At 47.1% G+C, this 15,422-nt stretch overlaps 1 protein-coding gene across 1 annotated transcript; it reads left to right on the top strand.

Annotated features, from left to right (window-relative positions):
- The first annotated feature begins 597 nt into the window (after positions 1 to 597).
- MS4A18 (membrane spanning 4-domains A18) lies at positions 598 to 15,062 on the top strand. The gene is made up of 6 exons (XM_062197391.1): positions 598 to 1,068; positions 4,533 to 4,646; positions 5,765 to 5,821; positions 8,302 to 8,412; positions 10,345 to 10,458; positions 14,751 to 15,062. The coding sequence occupies exons 1-6, from the start codon at positions 598 to 600 to the stop codon at positions 15,060 to 15,062; spliced, it is 1,179 nt and encodes a 392-aa protein (XP_062053375.1).
- Positions 15,063 to 15,422: the final 360 nt, after the last annotated feature.

Raw genomic sequence — 15,422 nt, 5'->3', positions numbered from 1 at the left:
AGCTTACCTCTACGCAATTCCCTCCTCAGCTAACTCCAGTGCTCAGAGTACAACAGAAGCCTCATGCTAGTAAGGATGTGGCCACTGCCATCATCTCCAGCGTCCTGGACCAGAATGGTGTGAACACAAATAAACAGAATTCAGCAAAAGGTCTCTCTGGTCCTAATCCCACACCAACATGAACCCCATCCATGAAGAGATGGGAAAACATGGTCGCTCCCAGTCCACTGATCCCACAGCCCCTCTCCAGATGGAGGGGAGGTCACCTGTGCCCATTAACAAACTCAAGTGAGTAGGTTGTCACATCAATGACAGGGACCTACACAAACACACTACCCAAATCATAAGCAAGGGACTTCAAGGAGCTAAACAGCCTCAGAAAACCTAGTCTTGAAAACCCAAACCTCTAAAAAGAAAATAGAACACCCCAAGAACAGAGACTCCAAAGAAAGCAAGAAGCTGTCCTGTACAGTCCCATGGGAAGTGGTTTTATTGTATATAGATGAAGCTAAAGCCGAGAACGAGGTAAGGTGAACTGTCCATTATTTTAGAGGATGGAAATGAACTTTCTTGCCTATTTTGTAGATATTGTGCACCATGACTGAGCAGGGGAGTGGAGCCATCAGTGTTCCAGGCATCGTTGCTCCAGGCAATGCCTATGTCACCCATCCCAGGTACACTGTGGCCTCTGAAAGCCTTGAGCAGACTTCGAGGGTAGCTGCTTACCCAGTCCCATCAAAAGTAACCCAGTGTGACCCAGGAAGAGCAAACTTACAGAACCCACTCATGGAGAGCCAGAAGCCAGCAGGAATGCCAAATACACAGAATCAAGCACCTGGGCTCCAGCATCCAGGGACAACAGCCAATGTGCAGACTCCCTCTGGAGTCATCCAATACTCAGCAGGACCGACAGGCATCCAGACCCTGTCTGGAGCTCCTCCGAATCCTCCAAATGCCATCCCTGGGCCAGTATACACCCCAAACCAGCCCCAGTGGACCATGTCATTTGAAGCATTCTCTGCATTTAATCCCAAGAAATTCATCAATGATGAGAGCAAAACATTAGGGGTGAGTAGGATTTCTTCTTTAGTTTGGGGCACTTCATAAACCTCTAGTGTATTTAGATGAGGAAGGGAGTGGATTTCAAGGGCAAAGGACAAAAGAGGAGTGGTAGTTTCGGGAGGCTGGGCCCAGGACAACCCTACAAATGCCAGGCTCTCCCTTTTCTTCCCCCCACTTGTTAATCAGGATCCACAGCCTTTGGGGAGGCTGTAAAACTACTGAGACATCCTTCACCCAGGTGTCACGGGCAAGGGTCAGCCCCAGACACAGTTTCAGTACAAAGACCATTGACCAGGAAATCAGGTGATCCATGTTTAAGAACTAGCTGGACTTGCTGAGCAGCCTCAGGTACATCCTTTCCTTTCTCTGGGCTTCAATTTTCTCATCTTTAGGTGTAGCAAGCATCTCGCTTAAATTCCTCCTTGTCTGACATTTTCTGATTTCCTCTTGGACCAAGAAAAGTCTTGCCTTTTTCCTACCTCCTCCAGTTTCATTTGGCACTTTGCAAAGTTTGGGTCCTAGGCCCCATTGGGTGCCTGGCCTACTCTTAGCAGGGGAACTGGCTCATAACAGCACTCAATATATATGCATTCACCCATCAACATGGCAGACCCTCCGTAAGGAGCTAGAGATTCAGAGATGGCCAAGACATTGTCTTTGAACACCATGGAGGTTCTCTTTTTTCATAGCAACTATCGTAGTTATACTCCCTTCTGGCAATTGTCATAAGGCATTCACACAGGTTGGCATGGATGCTCAAGGAGCAAAAATTTTCCAGCTTCCTTGAGAGGTTGCCAACTCCCTCCTGGAGGCAAGAGGACAAGAACAGTGACAGGAAGGGAACAGACTCACTAATACCCTGCTGTGGTTTGAATACAGTGTGAGTGTGTTCCAAAGGGTTTGTGTGTTAGAAGCTTGTTGGTCCCCACGTGGTGATGTTGGGAGGTGCTGGATCCCTTGAGAAATGGAGCCAACTGGAAAGTCACTGGGGTCATCAGCCTCAAAGGTGATTTATGTGTTTCTCATGTGACATCTGGCTAGTTCTTGAGGAAGGCTTGCTATAAAAAGAGCAAGACTGATCCCTTCCCTCTTTCTGGCTTCTTGTTTTGCCGTGGATCTCTCCCTCTCATCCACACCACCGTCATGACAGAGCCTGGGCACCCTTGCCAGAGCCAGTGCCGTGCTGTTTGGATTTTCAGCCCCAAAACTATGAACTAAATAAACCTTCTTTCTCTGCAACTGATACAGCCTCAGGTATTTCAGCATAGCAATGGAAAACAGACTAGCACCCACCCAACCCACCCCTCCTGTTGATCCTTCAGGAGTACACAAGTGGGTTATACCAAGAACAAGGCACTCTATTTGCAACCCCAATTGATCAAGATCAAATCTTGGACTAAATTCTATAAAACAACATCAGGAATAGAAGTCCTGGTCATAAGCAACAAGATTACAAATGTGTGTGACTGAGGCCAGCACTGTGGTACAGCGGGTTAAGCCATAGCCTGTAGTGCCAGCATCTCACATGGGCACCAGTTTGGGTCTTGGCTGCTCTACTTCTGATCCAGCTCCCTGCTAATGCACCTGAGAAAACAGCGGAAGATGGCCCACGTCCCTGGGCCCCTGAACTCATGTGGGACTTCCTGGAGGAAGTTCTTGGCTCCTGGATTCAGCCTGGCACAGCCCTGGCTGTTATAACCATTTGGGGAATGAACCAGCAAAAGGAAGATTCATTCTTTCTCTCTCTCTCTCTCTCTCTCTCTCTCTCTCCTTCTCTCTCTCTGTAACTCTACCTTCAAATAAATCTTTAAAAACAAGAACAAGTAATTTTTACACTCATAAAACTAATAAATCCAAATATGTGTGACAATCTTCCAAAAGGTAGAGATTGTATATGACATTAAGTAGTAATTAAAATTTGTATTATGGTTGCTCTTCTTATTATTAATTAACATGGTGGGAATGTTTGTTAACTTTGGCTCCCAATTATCTTAAGGTAACACTGTCGTTTGAACACGGTTTAGGCCCCCACTCCTCAGTTCAGGCAGTCGAGTTCCAGAGTTATGAATTTGATAGAGGCATGATTCGGTGATGGTGTCTAGGAGATGGGTCTAGCAGGAGGTCCTCAGGTCATTGTGGATGTGCTCTCAGAGAGTAGTTCTCATGAGAAGACTGGTTATATAAGTTGTGTGCAGCCTCATGTCTCTCATTCTCTCTGCTTCCTGGCTTCCTGTGTATTCCTTCCTCTATCCAAGTCCCACAGCCCTTACCAGAAAGTTAAGTCCAAGATCAGGCAGTCCCATCGGTTTGGCCTCTGTGAGGGTGACAAATAGCAATCCTATAGAGTGGGCAGAGGAAGGATACATGGTGAGCCAGCAAGCAGAAAGAGTGGGCAAGCTCAGACTCAGGCTTTATCACACCCTCATGCAGGAAGTACCTTCTGAGGCCACATCCCCCATGACTAAGGCCATCTCACTTCGCCTCCTGAAGCTTCCACTTCCTCCCAATAGCACCACCTTGGGGACCAACCTTTTGACAAATGGGCCTTTGGAGAACATTCAACATCAAAACCACAGCAGATACAGTTAAAGTAGGCATGCAGACAGAATCAAGCACCCTGTCTTACAAAGTGACATTCATAGATTCATGGACCATGAGAGCTGAAAGAATCTTTTCCACGTTAATAATTTGAGCACTCAGGAAACTGAGACCCAGAGAAGCCCAATGTCACCCTCGGGGTCTCAAGAACAACAAATGCTGTGTCAGCCCCAAATAGAGGGAGACTCATCCTGAATTGGGGTCATAAAAAGGATTTAGATCATACTTGAGGGAAAGATGTGAATTCATGAAGATGAAGGTACAGAGCATATCTCGGTACATCCATTGCCAAGGGGAATTGTGGGCATGTCGTGAGGAAGGCTGGGAAGGGTATGGGGTTTGGAAAGAAGAATCGTGTCAGCAGAGGGCATTGAAACACCTATTACATGCTGGAACTGGTGTGCAAGCTTTATGAGCCCTTTTAATCTCACAACAACTCTGCGAGCCAAGTACTGTTACCCTCATCTTACAGATAAGGAAACTCAGAGGTCCCACAGTTGGCCAGTGCAGGAGCGAGGGTACAAGCTCAGGTGTCTTGTTACCAAAGCTCCTGCTCAAGCCATCTCTCAGCACACCTGTGAGATCTGAGTCTGAAGGAAAGATGTTCCTTCCTAGGTTCTAAACAATCTCACCTTTCCTTTATGCCTGTGACTCGCATCCTTGGGGACACCTTAGCATTACCCATGGAGCTTTAAAACACACTTAGGCATGGACCTCACCCTCAGCAATGCTGACCCAGTTGATCTGGGTGAGCCCCAACATGAATCACACTTGGGGGGATTCCAGGTTATAGCCAGAGCTGCAAAAACACCTATTCAACTGCCTGAAGGCCCCCATTCTGTTTTCTTACTGCAACTTGCTCTCTTTGGCAGGCTGCTCAGATCTTCATTGGCTTGATGCATATTGTCTACGGAATCACCCCTCTGCTGTATGACCAAGTTTCTGTGCTTGGGCTTTCAGCATACCTATTCTGGGGAGGAATAATGGTAAGTATGATGCCATATTGCCTCCTTCCAGGGCCGCCAGGTGGGGACAAAGAGAAAGTAGAGGAAGAAGGAGCTTGGAATCCCATTTCCAGGAATAGGGCCCAGAGCCAGCCACTTAACTCTGCAGGTGCAGCAAAGGACTCAGGATCCAACCACTACCCTTTCCCAGCAACCCCTCCTCAAAAACAAATCATCGAAAAATCAAAACATCACCAACAGTTTTTAAGTCCCTAAGAGTATCCCCTTTCTGTTATTATTCGCAGTTTCATGTTTACCATTCCTTTATCTATCTTTAAAGTCTAATCACATCTACCTGTAGCCTAACCAATTAGTAGCTTGGTGTTGCATATTCACAAACCTGTGTTAACAGAATCATGCCACATCCACATTCAGGTAGCTTTACTCCCTGCTGGATGTCTCAAAACAGCCACACTTCATTCATTTTCAGTAGCTGATAGTAATCTACACACTACAATTTTCTTACCCATTCCCCCATTGACCAACATTTAGGTTGTTTGCCACATTGCAGACTATGCCACTGATACCTAGGCTTGTGCATGCTTCCTAGTGCCTATGGGCAGAACTTCCCATTTAGCATGAACTGAATGATGCCAGGTGTGTCCTGGGATGTTGCCGAGAACCAGGTGAGGTTTGAAGACTTCTCCAGGGCTCTGCTGAGGGCTTCTTTAAGAAAATCTATTTGTGAAAATGATAGAGAGGCATAATTCATCCAATGCTTGCTACTAAAATTGCAGATGAGCAAAAAGGGAGTTTAGGCATTGGTATGTACAGCAGGTAGACTCAAGGAGAACACCAAACTACAAAAATAAGAATGAGATTCATAGCATCCCGGAATAAAAAATTCAGATTTTTAGGAGAAAGGAAGGCTTTAGCCTAGACATACAGGAGTTTGAGTATCCTGGGATTTAGCATAACTGCTGCCTCACCATTGAGATGGTGAAAATGTTGACTGGAAGGAACAGACTTGCACATCTTGGGAAACAAGTTCTATAGAACTTAGAGACAGAGGGATGCATGTCTGTCTGGATGGTTGCCTTTTTTAACCTATAACTCAATGGATCATTCATTTTTGTTGTTTGGTTTTTTTGGCTGTGTAGTTTGTTGTATCTGGATCCATCTCGGTATGGGCTGAAAAAAGCCACAACACCTGTGCGGTGAGTACAAGTGCTATCTCTGACGACCTGGGAATATTAGAATTTGACCCTCTACTATTTAAGGGGAAAGAGGTCTCATAGTGATGTGCGTCCTGGCCCTGGCCTGGGTTCAGTACTTTAAAAAAATAAAAAAAGATTTATTTATTCATTTGAAAGGCAAAATGACAGAGAGAGCAGTCTTTCATTCACTGATTCACTCCCCAAATAGCCACAACAGCCAGGTCTGGGCCTGGCCAAAGCCAGGAGCCAAGATCTCCACCCTGGTCTCCCACATGGATGGCAGGAGCCCAAACACTTGGGCCATCTTTTACTGCCCTCCAAAGTGCATTAGCAGGAAGCTGGATGGCTTGTAGAGTAGCCAGGACTCAACCTGGTACTCTGATGTGGCATACCAGAGTCATAAGCGGTGGCTTAACCCACAGCATCACAACGCCAGCCCCTGAGTTCAGTACTTTTACTTACCTTATTCCATCAGTCTTCACAATGCTTTAAAGTTAGATTATCCCTCATTTCACAGATAAGGAAAAAGAGGCACAGAGAGGTCAGGTGGCTTGCATAAGATCACAGACAGTACAGGGCAGAGTGGGGATGGGAACCAGAGCTCTGATCCCAAAGATATGATTTTACCTATCGCTTTTTACTACTCAGAAACTACCTTTGGGAAACTCAAAAGCATTCCTTAGAGCAACGGCCTAGGTATTCTCAGAATGATGCGAAGTTAGGCCTGAGTCTAATGGTAATATGTGTACATTTCAGCCATTTTTGTAAAATGTCTCCCACCTGGCTCTTTGGCTGGATCTAAAAGTGAGAGGAACGCTTGTTGTGAACAACGCAGAGACCCATCCACAGGTTCTAGGGCCCATATTTCCCCTGAACGTCTAGGGCATTGTGTTCTGTCTTAGCATCCAGCAAAGTTTCTGGTCATGTTTCGATTTTTGCTGTGGCCCCTAAAAGGCTTCAGGATAAATGCAGACCACTCCTCTCATGCCTGGTTCCAAATCCACCTCCTCTTCCTCACTTTGTCAGCATGGCTTCTCCTCTGTCTTCTGTCTTCTGAATGAGAAGGCAGTGAGTCCACGAGGGGCTGTGTTGCCTGACACACACCAGGCCAATGGTGTCTTTGCCCACACCAAAGTCCAATGCCCTCGCCAAGAAGTCCACCACCTCCTGGCACCTCCTGGCACCTCCTGGCCCCCTGTTCTCCAAGACCTGACTCCTGATCGAAATCTCCACCTTGCTCTCTCTGTGTCACAGCCGCCCTGGCCTTGGCCCACATGTGAAATGCAGGCTTTTCTTCTTCATGCTTTCCCCGTCTCCACAGGGGAGAGGCTTGAGGAGGACACAGACCGTAAATAACCAGAGGGTGACAATATCTCAACTGAGCCACAGATCCCTTAAGATGGGACATTAGACTCTCAGCCCTGAAAAGCTTTCCCCATCCTGCACAACCAATCCTGCACAGCCAGGCTCCAGGCTCCCGCCACAGGGACCATGTCCTTCCTACTCCTCCCTCTCAAGGCAGCCTTGGAATCGGAACCCCTGCTCATTTCTTCTGCAAAGCAGGTCCACCTCCTTGTCTTCAGGGTCTCATTTCCTAATCCTTAGCAGCTCAGCATGGGATTTTCCCTCCCCTCAAAGGACCCTGAACATTGATTGAAGAATAATTCTCTCACATCCTCACTATATTTGCAATTAACTGGCTTCTCCATCCTGCCTAACCATCTCTTTTCTTTTGCTTTTGCTTAAAATTATTTAATTAGTTTATCTACATTATAGTATAGTAGGCTAAGCCTCTGCCCATTATGCTAGCATCCCCTGCAGGCACCAGTTCATGTCCTAGTTGCTCAGCTTGCTGCTTGTGGCCTGGGAAGGCAGTAGAGGATGACCTGGGTATTTGGGGCCCCCGCACCCATGTGAGAGACCTGGAGGAAGTTCCTAGCTCCTGTCTTTGGATCAGCCTACCTCCAGCTGTTGTAGCCATTTGGAGAGTGAACCAACAGAAAAAAGACCTCTCTCTCTGTCTCTCCCTCTATCTGTGGCTCTACCTCTCAAATAAAATATTTAAAAATCATTTAATTAATTTCTATCTATTTGAAAGACAGACCTACAGACACAGAGAGATCATCATCCATCAGCCAGTTCACCCCCCAAATGCCCACAAGAGCCAGGGTTGGGTCAGGCCAAACTCAGGAGCCAGTAGCTCAATCCAGGAATCACAATCCAAGAATCTTGGGCAGCAGGGGTCCAAATACTTGAGCCTCCCAGGGTGCACATTAGCAGAAAGCTGGGATTGGGAGAGGAGCCAGGACTCGAGCCCAAGCGCTCCAATATGGGATGCAGGCTCTTAAATGTTGCTCCAAATGCCTGCTCCTGGCCATCTCTTTTCTTCCCTGGCTCCCTCTTTTGTCCTCTTTGCCAAGGCTTCCCATGTCCAGGCTTCAAACTCTGCTCACCACCTCCTCTCCTTCAACATGCTGCAGGTGAATGGCAGCATCATTGTGAACATCATGAGTGCCATCTTCTCCCTGCTGGGGATCTTCATTCTTATTGCAGACCTGGCTGTTCTTCCACCTCCGCCTAACAACCTACAGGTGAGCATTTTGACTGCAAGGCCCCTGTGCTTCCTGAGGACCAAGAGGGTTACAAGAATATTTCCAGAGCAGGAAGGAAGTGCAGCTGCAGTACATCCCAACATAACAACCCCCATGACCAAGAATTATTCAACCCTTACCCAAAGTCTGTGAATGTGGAGGCTCAGCGAGGGGAAGCCGATAGACCTCCCACCTCATACCTATTCTAGTTCCTGCTGAAAGCGCCCAGGGAAGCAGCCAGGGCAGCTGCCACCTTCAAATTCATGAGATCACCTGCCCCCAGGAATCCATTGAGGATCTGTCTATCGCAAATGGGATGGGTGATGCAAGTCATTTATTTCAGAGACGATCTTGGGATTTGCCAGGAGGGGAGAAAAGAAGTAAGAGAAGCCACAGGGAGGAAGCCCCAGGATAAAGGCTGTGCTCAGCAACTTGCTGATGAAGCCTCATCCTTCTGGGATCTGGCAGACAATGACCCCTATGCCCTCAGAATACCCTGTAAGGCTGTGGCAATATTTACCCACCAACTCCCTCCTCTGGTGATTGAAAACTGCCCACCCCCTCCAGCCTGCTATGCATGTGGGCAGAGGGGTCTCTGGTCATCAAAGGAAGCCCTCAGGAAAAATGGAAGTCAAGAGGCAGGTGGGGAGATAGTCAGGGCCAAAGGCATATGAAGAAGACACTTGTAGCATTGATGTAGTACTTGAGTAGGCATCAGGAATGACAATTAGAATAACTTGTCCCACAGTTGGCTGCAACTTGGTCCATCCTCAAGACTAGTTAACCAAGCAGGACAAGCAAGACTGGCAGGGCCCAGGGTCTTAAACTTGAGCTCCCTACAAGGGGGAATCCCTAAAGGGAGAGCTTCCTGCAGGTCCTAGGAAGAAGCCTGATTCTGCTGATGTGACTTGGTATCTAGAAGGTACGGCAGCAAGCCACAAACCCAGGCAAGGTGCTGGCCTCTAAAGTTGAACATGATGCAACAGGATGTCCCAACAAGGGGTGCATTGTGGTCCTAGGGACTCGGGAGCAGCAATATCTCCTAGTGATAAAGGGGGTCATTGGGCAATCAGGACCTCTGCCAGCAAGAAGTGCATGAGTGTAGTATAGCACAGGGCTCTGGATCTCAATAGGAATGGGCCAAACGCTGGGTTTCCCAGCCTCTCCTGCAAAAAGAAAGGGTATAGGGGATGAGGGAGGAACTCTGAGGATCTTGCCACAGTACTGTGGGTGGAGCCAAGGCCCAGAGAACACTGGCACTGTGGGGTGTCCTCACTTCTACCTTGGCTTCTGTCTTAGCTCTTAGGCTTCCTACCAAGAGCAGATCCAGGCAGTGCGACAGGAAACAGGGTTAGGAAAGCCAGCATCCAGGCAGAGCTGATGATCCTGACCTCACTGGCTTCCATCGCTTGACCCTCCATAAGGAGCTCAGCACTCTCACAGAGGCTTACCTGGCCATGGACTTGCTGAGGTGTGTCTTAGTTTGAGTTCCTCCCAAAAGCAGACTTGGAGACATGCAGTTTATTTGGGAAAGGAAGCAAACGCCAGCCTAAAGGGTGAGGGAGCTAAGGTATTTATACACCAAACCCTGATGGTCATTGACACAGGGCTGCTCGTCAAGGGAATTAGCTCCTCGAAACTCCCAGCCTCTTTTACAATCAGTGAAGTGGCCCTGAGGTCAATGGGAACCCCAAGGCCAAGAAATGCAGGAGCTGGCAGTTGGAAGTCAGGCCAGTATGCACAGATGGGATAAAAAGGGTATATAAGAGGAGCGCCCACAGCAGCTGCTCCAAGGTACCACACAAAGAACGGGTCTTGGGCCATCCAGGGGAAACATGTGGTATTTGCCTAAGGTGAACTCTACAGGTGTTGACTCTCACCTAGATAGTTCACCCTAAGAACTAAAATTCTCTAATTCCTCTATGCCTCCAGCGTTATGTGAAGCCAATTTCTGCTTGTCTCCTCCCGTTCGCCCTGCTGGAGTTAATCCTCACATGTATGATCTCACATTTTGGGTGCCAGGCTGTCTGCTGCAAAAATGTTGAGGTAAGTGTTGGGCTCTGTTTCAGAATGAGAACATAAGTTAATGGGCTGGAGCAATGGGTGCCCAAGAGTGGAATAAGCAAAGTCTGAGAGGGTACAGCGGTTACATTTTGTTGGATACAAACTACCCCAAAACTTAGTCCCTTCAATTAGCAACCATTTGTTCAGTTTTTGAAGTATCATCAAGCAGGGCCATAATGAGGGAGTAACTCTTCTGCTGTACCTACTGCCAGCTGCCAGGTGGGCTGGGGAATTGTTGATGTACAGGGGTGTATTAGTTTTTTGTTTACTACAACAAGATACCTGAAAGAAATTACTTATGAAGAAAATAGAGATTTAGTTCAGCTCACGGTTTTGGAGGTTCACAGTCCAAGATCAGCCAGGTCCCATTCAGTCAGTCTCTGGTGATGGTGTTGTTGCTGAGTTCCCAGGTAACTGAAGAGCATCATATGGCAGGAGAAAGCACATTGTCTGTCCATGTCTGTCCATTGTCTGTCCTATGATCTCTTTTTACAAAAAACAAAAAATAAATATATTTGACAGGCAGAATAATATAGAGAGAGTGAGACACAGAGAAAGAGACCTTTTCTCTCCAAAGAGTCACAACAGCCAGGGCTGGGTGAAGCCAAAATCAGGATCCTGGAACAACACCCAGGTCTCCCACGTGTGTCGCAGGGGCCCAAGTACTTGGGCCATCTTCTGCTGATTTCCCATTAGCAGGGAGCCAGATCAGAGGCATAACACTCAGAACTCAAATTGTCACATCAATATGGGTTGCCAATGTAATAGGTGGTAACTTAACTCACTGCACCAGAACACTGCCTCCCCCCAATATGATTTCTTAAAATGACACCAGGATTTAATCACAGGGAATCTACTCTAATGACTCAATCCAATCCAGTCATTTTCAAAGGCCTCATCTTCTTAAAACACCATAATTGGATTACATTTCTACCCCTTTAGTACCATTAACCTAAGATTTTGAGGACCAACACGCAAACTAACATCCCAAACCATAGCCAGGTGCCTTAGGGGAACAATCCATCTCTGCTCCACTTGTTATATCATCCTCTAGGGTGCCAATATGGGTAGCTGGGTTCCCAGAGTAGCAAGACAATCAGGCTCCCACAGACTAGTACTTAAGTCCTTGCTTGTGCCAATATGCTAATGTCACATAGATCAAAATCATTCACTTGGGCAAACCTAGACTCAATGAGTAGAAAAACAGCTGTGCCTCTTGAGAAGAGCTAGTCCTAAGGGTCATGAATATGAGGGCTTTAAAAAAAAAAGATGTATTTATTTATTTATTTGAAAGGCAAAGTGAGGAAGAGAGAGAGAGAGATCTATCTCCTGGTTCACTCCCCAAATGACCACAACAGAAAGGTCTGGGCCAGACCTAAGCCAGGAGCTTCATCTGGGTCTCCCACATGGATGATAGGAGCCAAAGTACTTGAGACATCTTCCAGTGCCTCCCTCGGTGCATTAGCAGGGAGCGAGATCAGAAGTGGAGCAGCTGGAACTCCAACCTGTGCTCATATGGGATGCCAGCATCACAGGCGGCAGCTTAACCCACTGTATCGCAATGCCAGATCCTGAATATGAGGACTTGTGGCAGTCTTCAATCCGACAGTTTTTAAGATTGTAACAGTTTTTTCCCTCTCCACAAATTACTCACATTTGTCCAATATACATAGTATACTCATCCCAAACATCCTATTCAGTTATGGCACCAGGCTTGAAGCCCAGAATCCACATTAGATCTAGATGTAGCTGAGGGATCTGGAGATGTGGCTGTTCTTGATCCAGAAACCTATGAACTAAGAACAAGATCTGTCCACCCTGTACTCAACATACTTCAGTGAGACAGAATCAAGATAACTAGAATACACCCTCCCATTCTACAAGGGGAGCACAGAAAGTACGGGACAGCCACTGCTCCACGCTAATTCTGAAATCCTATGGGACAAGCCCTGCCCTACTGAGCAGCAGCGTACTTTTCTTAATTAGGGGGCCAATTTTGCCCTCTGCAAGAGTCGACCATTTCTTTCTGTTGCTTTTTTGGAGGGATTCTTGAATTCACTGCTCTCCGAGATCTTGACTCCACCTATGGACTCTTGGCTCCAACTTTTCCATAAGAAATGGCCCATCTTTTCCACCTTAATAAAAACAAATAGTTTTCTCATTCTGCCTCCTATGTAGATAAACCCAAAGGTTTTTTGCAGTTGGAGCCATTTCAATCATCTTTGGTCAAGTGGTTCCTTAGTTGATACAATTCCCTTTAAAACTCTGAGGGTATTTGATGTAGCAGAGTAGGGCTCTTGCCACACTTGAGGCTGTGTTCAAGATATGTTTCTCTCTCTAAATCTGCCAACATCTACCTGTATTTTTTAACCAAGGCTCTAAAGTCTTAGAAGTCATTCTACATAGCTAAAAGATCTAATAGACATTACCTTAAACATTTTTTTAGATATTTATTTATTTATTTATTTGAAAAGCAGACTTATAGGCGGATGGAAAAACAGAGAGAGAGGTCTTCCATCCACTGGTTCACTCTCCAAATGGCCACAACAGCAGGAGCTGGGCTGATCTGAAGCTAGGAGCCAGGAGCTTCTTCTAGGTCTCCCACATGGGCACAGGGGCCCAACCACTTGGGCCACCTTCTACTGCTTTCCCAGGCCATCAGCAGGGAGCTGGATCAGAAGTAGAGCAGCCATGACAGTGCCACAGGTGGATGCATAACCTACTATTCCACAACACCAGCCCCTGCCTTAAACCTTTCAAAGATCTTAACAAAGGATTGTATAAACATGTCCTTGATTTGATGTTCACTCTCAGGTGTAGTTTTACTTTGAATATCATTTATCCATTAGGGACCTTACAAATAAGAAGAGTTGGTCTTACTTTCCAACTCTAGAAATCTTGGGCCACTGTCTTCCCTCAGAGTACTCCTTGCACACTGGATCATTCTCTTTATCTTTTCTCTTTCTTTAAAAAAAAAAAGTATCATTTATTTACTTAAGAATCAGAGCTACAGAAGGAGGGAGGGGGAGGGAGGGAGGGAGGGAAAGAGAGAGGGAAAGAGGGAGGAAGGAAGGGAGGTAAGGAGGGAGGGAGGAAGGGAGGTAAGGAGGGAGGGAGGAAGGGAGGTAAGGAGGAGGGAGGAATGGAGGGAGGGAGGGAGAGGGAGAGAGAGAGAGAGAGATCTTCCATCTGCTAGTTCACTCCCCAAATGGCTGCAACAGCCAGGGCTGGGCTAGGAAGAAGCCAGGAGCCAGGAGCTTCATCCAGGTCTCCCACGTGGATGGCAGGGACCCAAATGCTTGGGCCATCTTCAGCTGCTTTTCCCAGGCTATTATCAGGGAGCTGGATCAGAAACAGAGCAACCGGGACACGAACCAGCACCCCTATGGGAATGCCAGCATCGCAGGTGGTGGCTTTACCCGCTATGCCAAAAACTCTGGTCCCTATCTGCTCTCTTTCATACAGAACTGTACCATCCACAGCTAGGAGCACCCAAATGACTTTTCTAATATTCTATTTGATTTCCTCCTTTGCCAAACACAAAGATCATTAGGTAAATTTTGTCTTCCAAAATGTGGCCCAGCTTCCCTGCTGTAGAACATGGGTACCAGTTCACCCCTTTCTAGCATCCCCAGCAGTGAGATCACCATTCTTCCAGCCTTTATAGGAGATTTACTCATTACTCCTCCAGCTCCCACCTGCCAGCCTGGCCCAAAGTCAATGCATAGGTCACATGTTTGTTACTTAACTTGTAGTTGCCTGTTCCGTGTCAATTAGCTTTTGCTGCACAAGCATATCAAAAAATACCCAAACTTAGTGGCCTATTGGACACTTATTTACTTAGCCCATGACTCTCTGGCTGTTCTGAGAAGTTCTTCCCATCTCTGCTGGACTTGCCATGCGTCTGCCATCTACTGAGGAGTCGCTGAGGGGCTGGATGGTCATGGATGGGCTCACATGTCTGGCAGTTGGCAAGCTGGCTACCATCAGGGACAACCAGACCACTTGTCTCTCATTCCCCAGCAGGCCCGCCTGGGCTATTTTCTGTTTGGTACTCCTAAGAGCAACAAGAGGGAGCAAGCCCCAATGGACAAACACTTCACAGGACTCTGCCTGCATCACGTTTGCTGATGTTCCCTTAGCCAGAGAAACTCATGTGACCAAGTGAGCAAGGACCTACCCAAGGGCATGGGAACAGAAAGAAGGAGAATTTGTAGCCATTTTTGCAAGTTACTACAGAGGAAGATGATGGCTTCGTGTCCTTTGCTTTTCAGAGCACGTCAATGCTTTCAACCATGTTTGGTATCAACACAACCAACACCGCCACTGGCCCTGTCAATACTACCACTGGCCCTGTCAACAGTGTCGTCATCCCTGTCAACACTGCCACTGGCCCTGTCAGCACCACCAATGGCCCTGTTGGTACTACCACCAGCCCTGTCAACAGTGTTGTCATCCCTGTCAACTCTGCCACTGGCCCTGTCCACACTGCCACCAGTCCGGCCAACATTAGCACCACCATTCCTGCCTATGCTACATATTCTGAACCTTCATACCAGGAAGTAGCTGATGTTACCCAGAGATAGTGGGCATGGGGAGCCCCTTCCAGAACAAGGAGGAACCACTGCAGCAGAGTCTTCTCTTCCCTCTGAAACTTCATGACCTGGACATAACGTTATTGCTAGACTAACGTGAACAGCTATTCCCTCCCCCTCCTCACCACTAAGCTTCATTCTTGTTTTCCACTAGTGGCTTTTTCATGACTCATAAATAATTCCCCTTCAGCCCTAGATATCTTTGAACTTTGGCACACCGCAGGTGCGTTTTTGTTCTGTTGCTCCTGGTTTGTTCTCCCTGTTGAGAAACGAGTTCTAAATTACCGCCTCAGCCACACAACGTTTAGAGGTTCAACTCCTGTTCCCTCCTCTGACTCTAACCCTAACACA

Source organism: Lepus europaeus, chromosome 7 (genome assembly GCF_033115175.1).
Source record: "Lepus europaeus isolate LE1 chromosome 7, mLepTim1.pri, whole genome shotgun sequence".
Taxonomy (NCBI): domain Eukaryota; kingdom Metazoa; phylum Chordata; class Mammalia; order Lagomorpha; family Leporidae; genus Lepus; species Lepus europaeus.
Note: the sequence above shows the minus strand (reverse complement) of the source record. Positions and strands in the feature narration are given on the sequence as shown.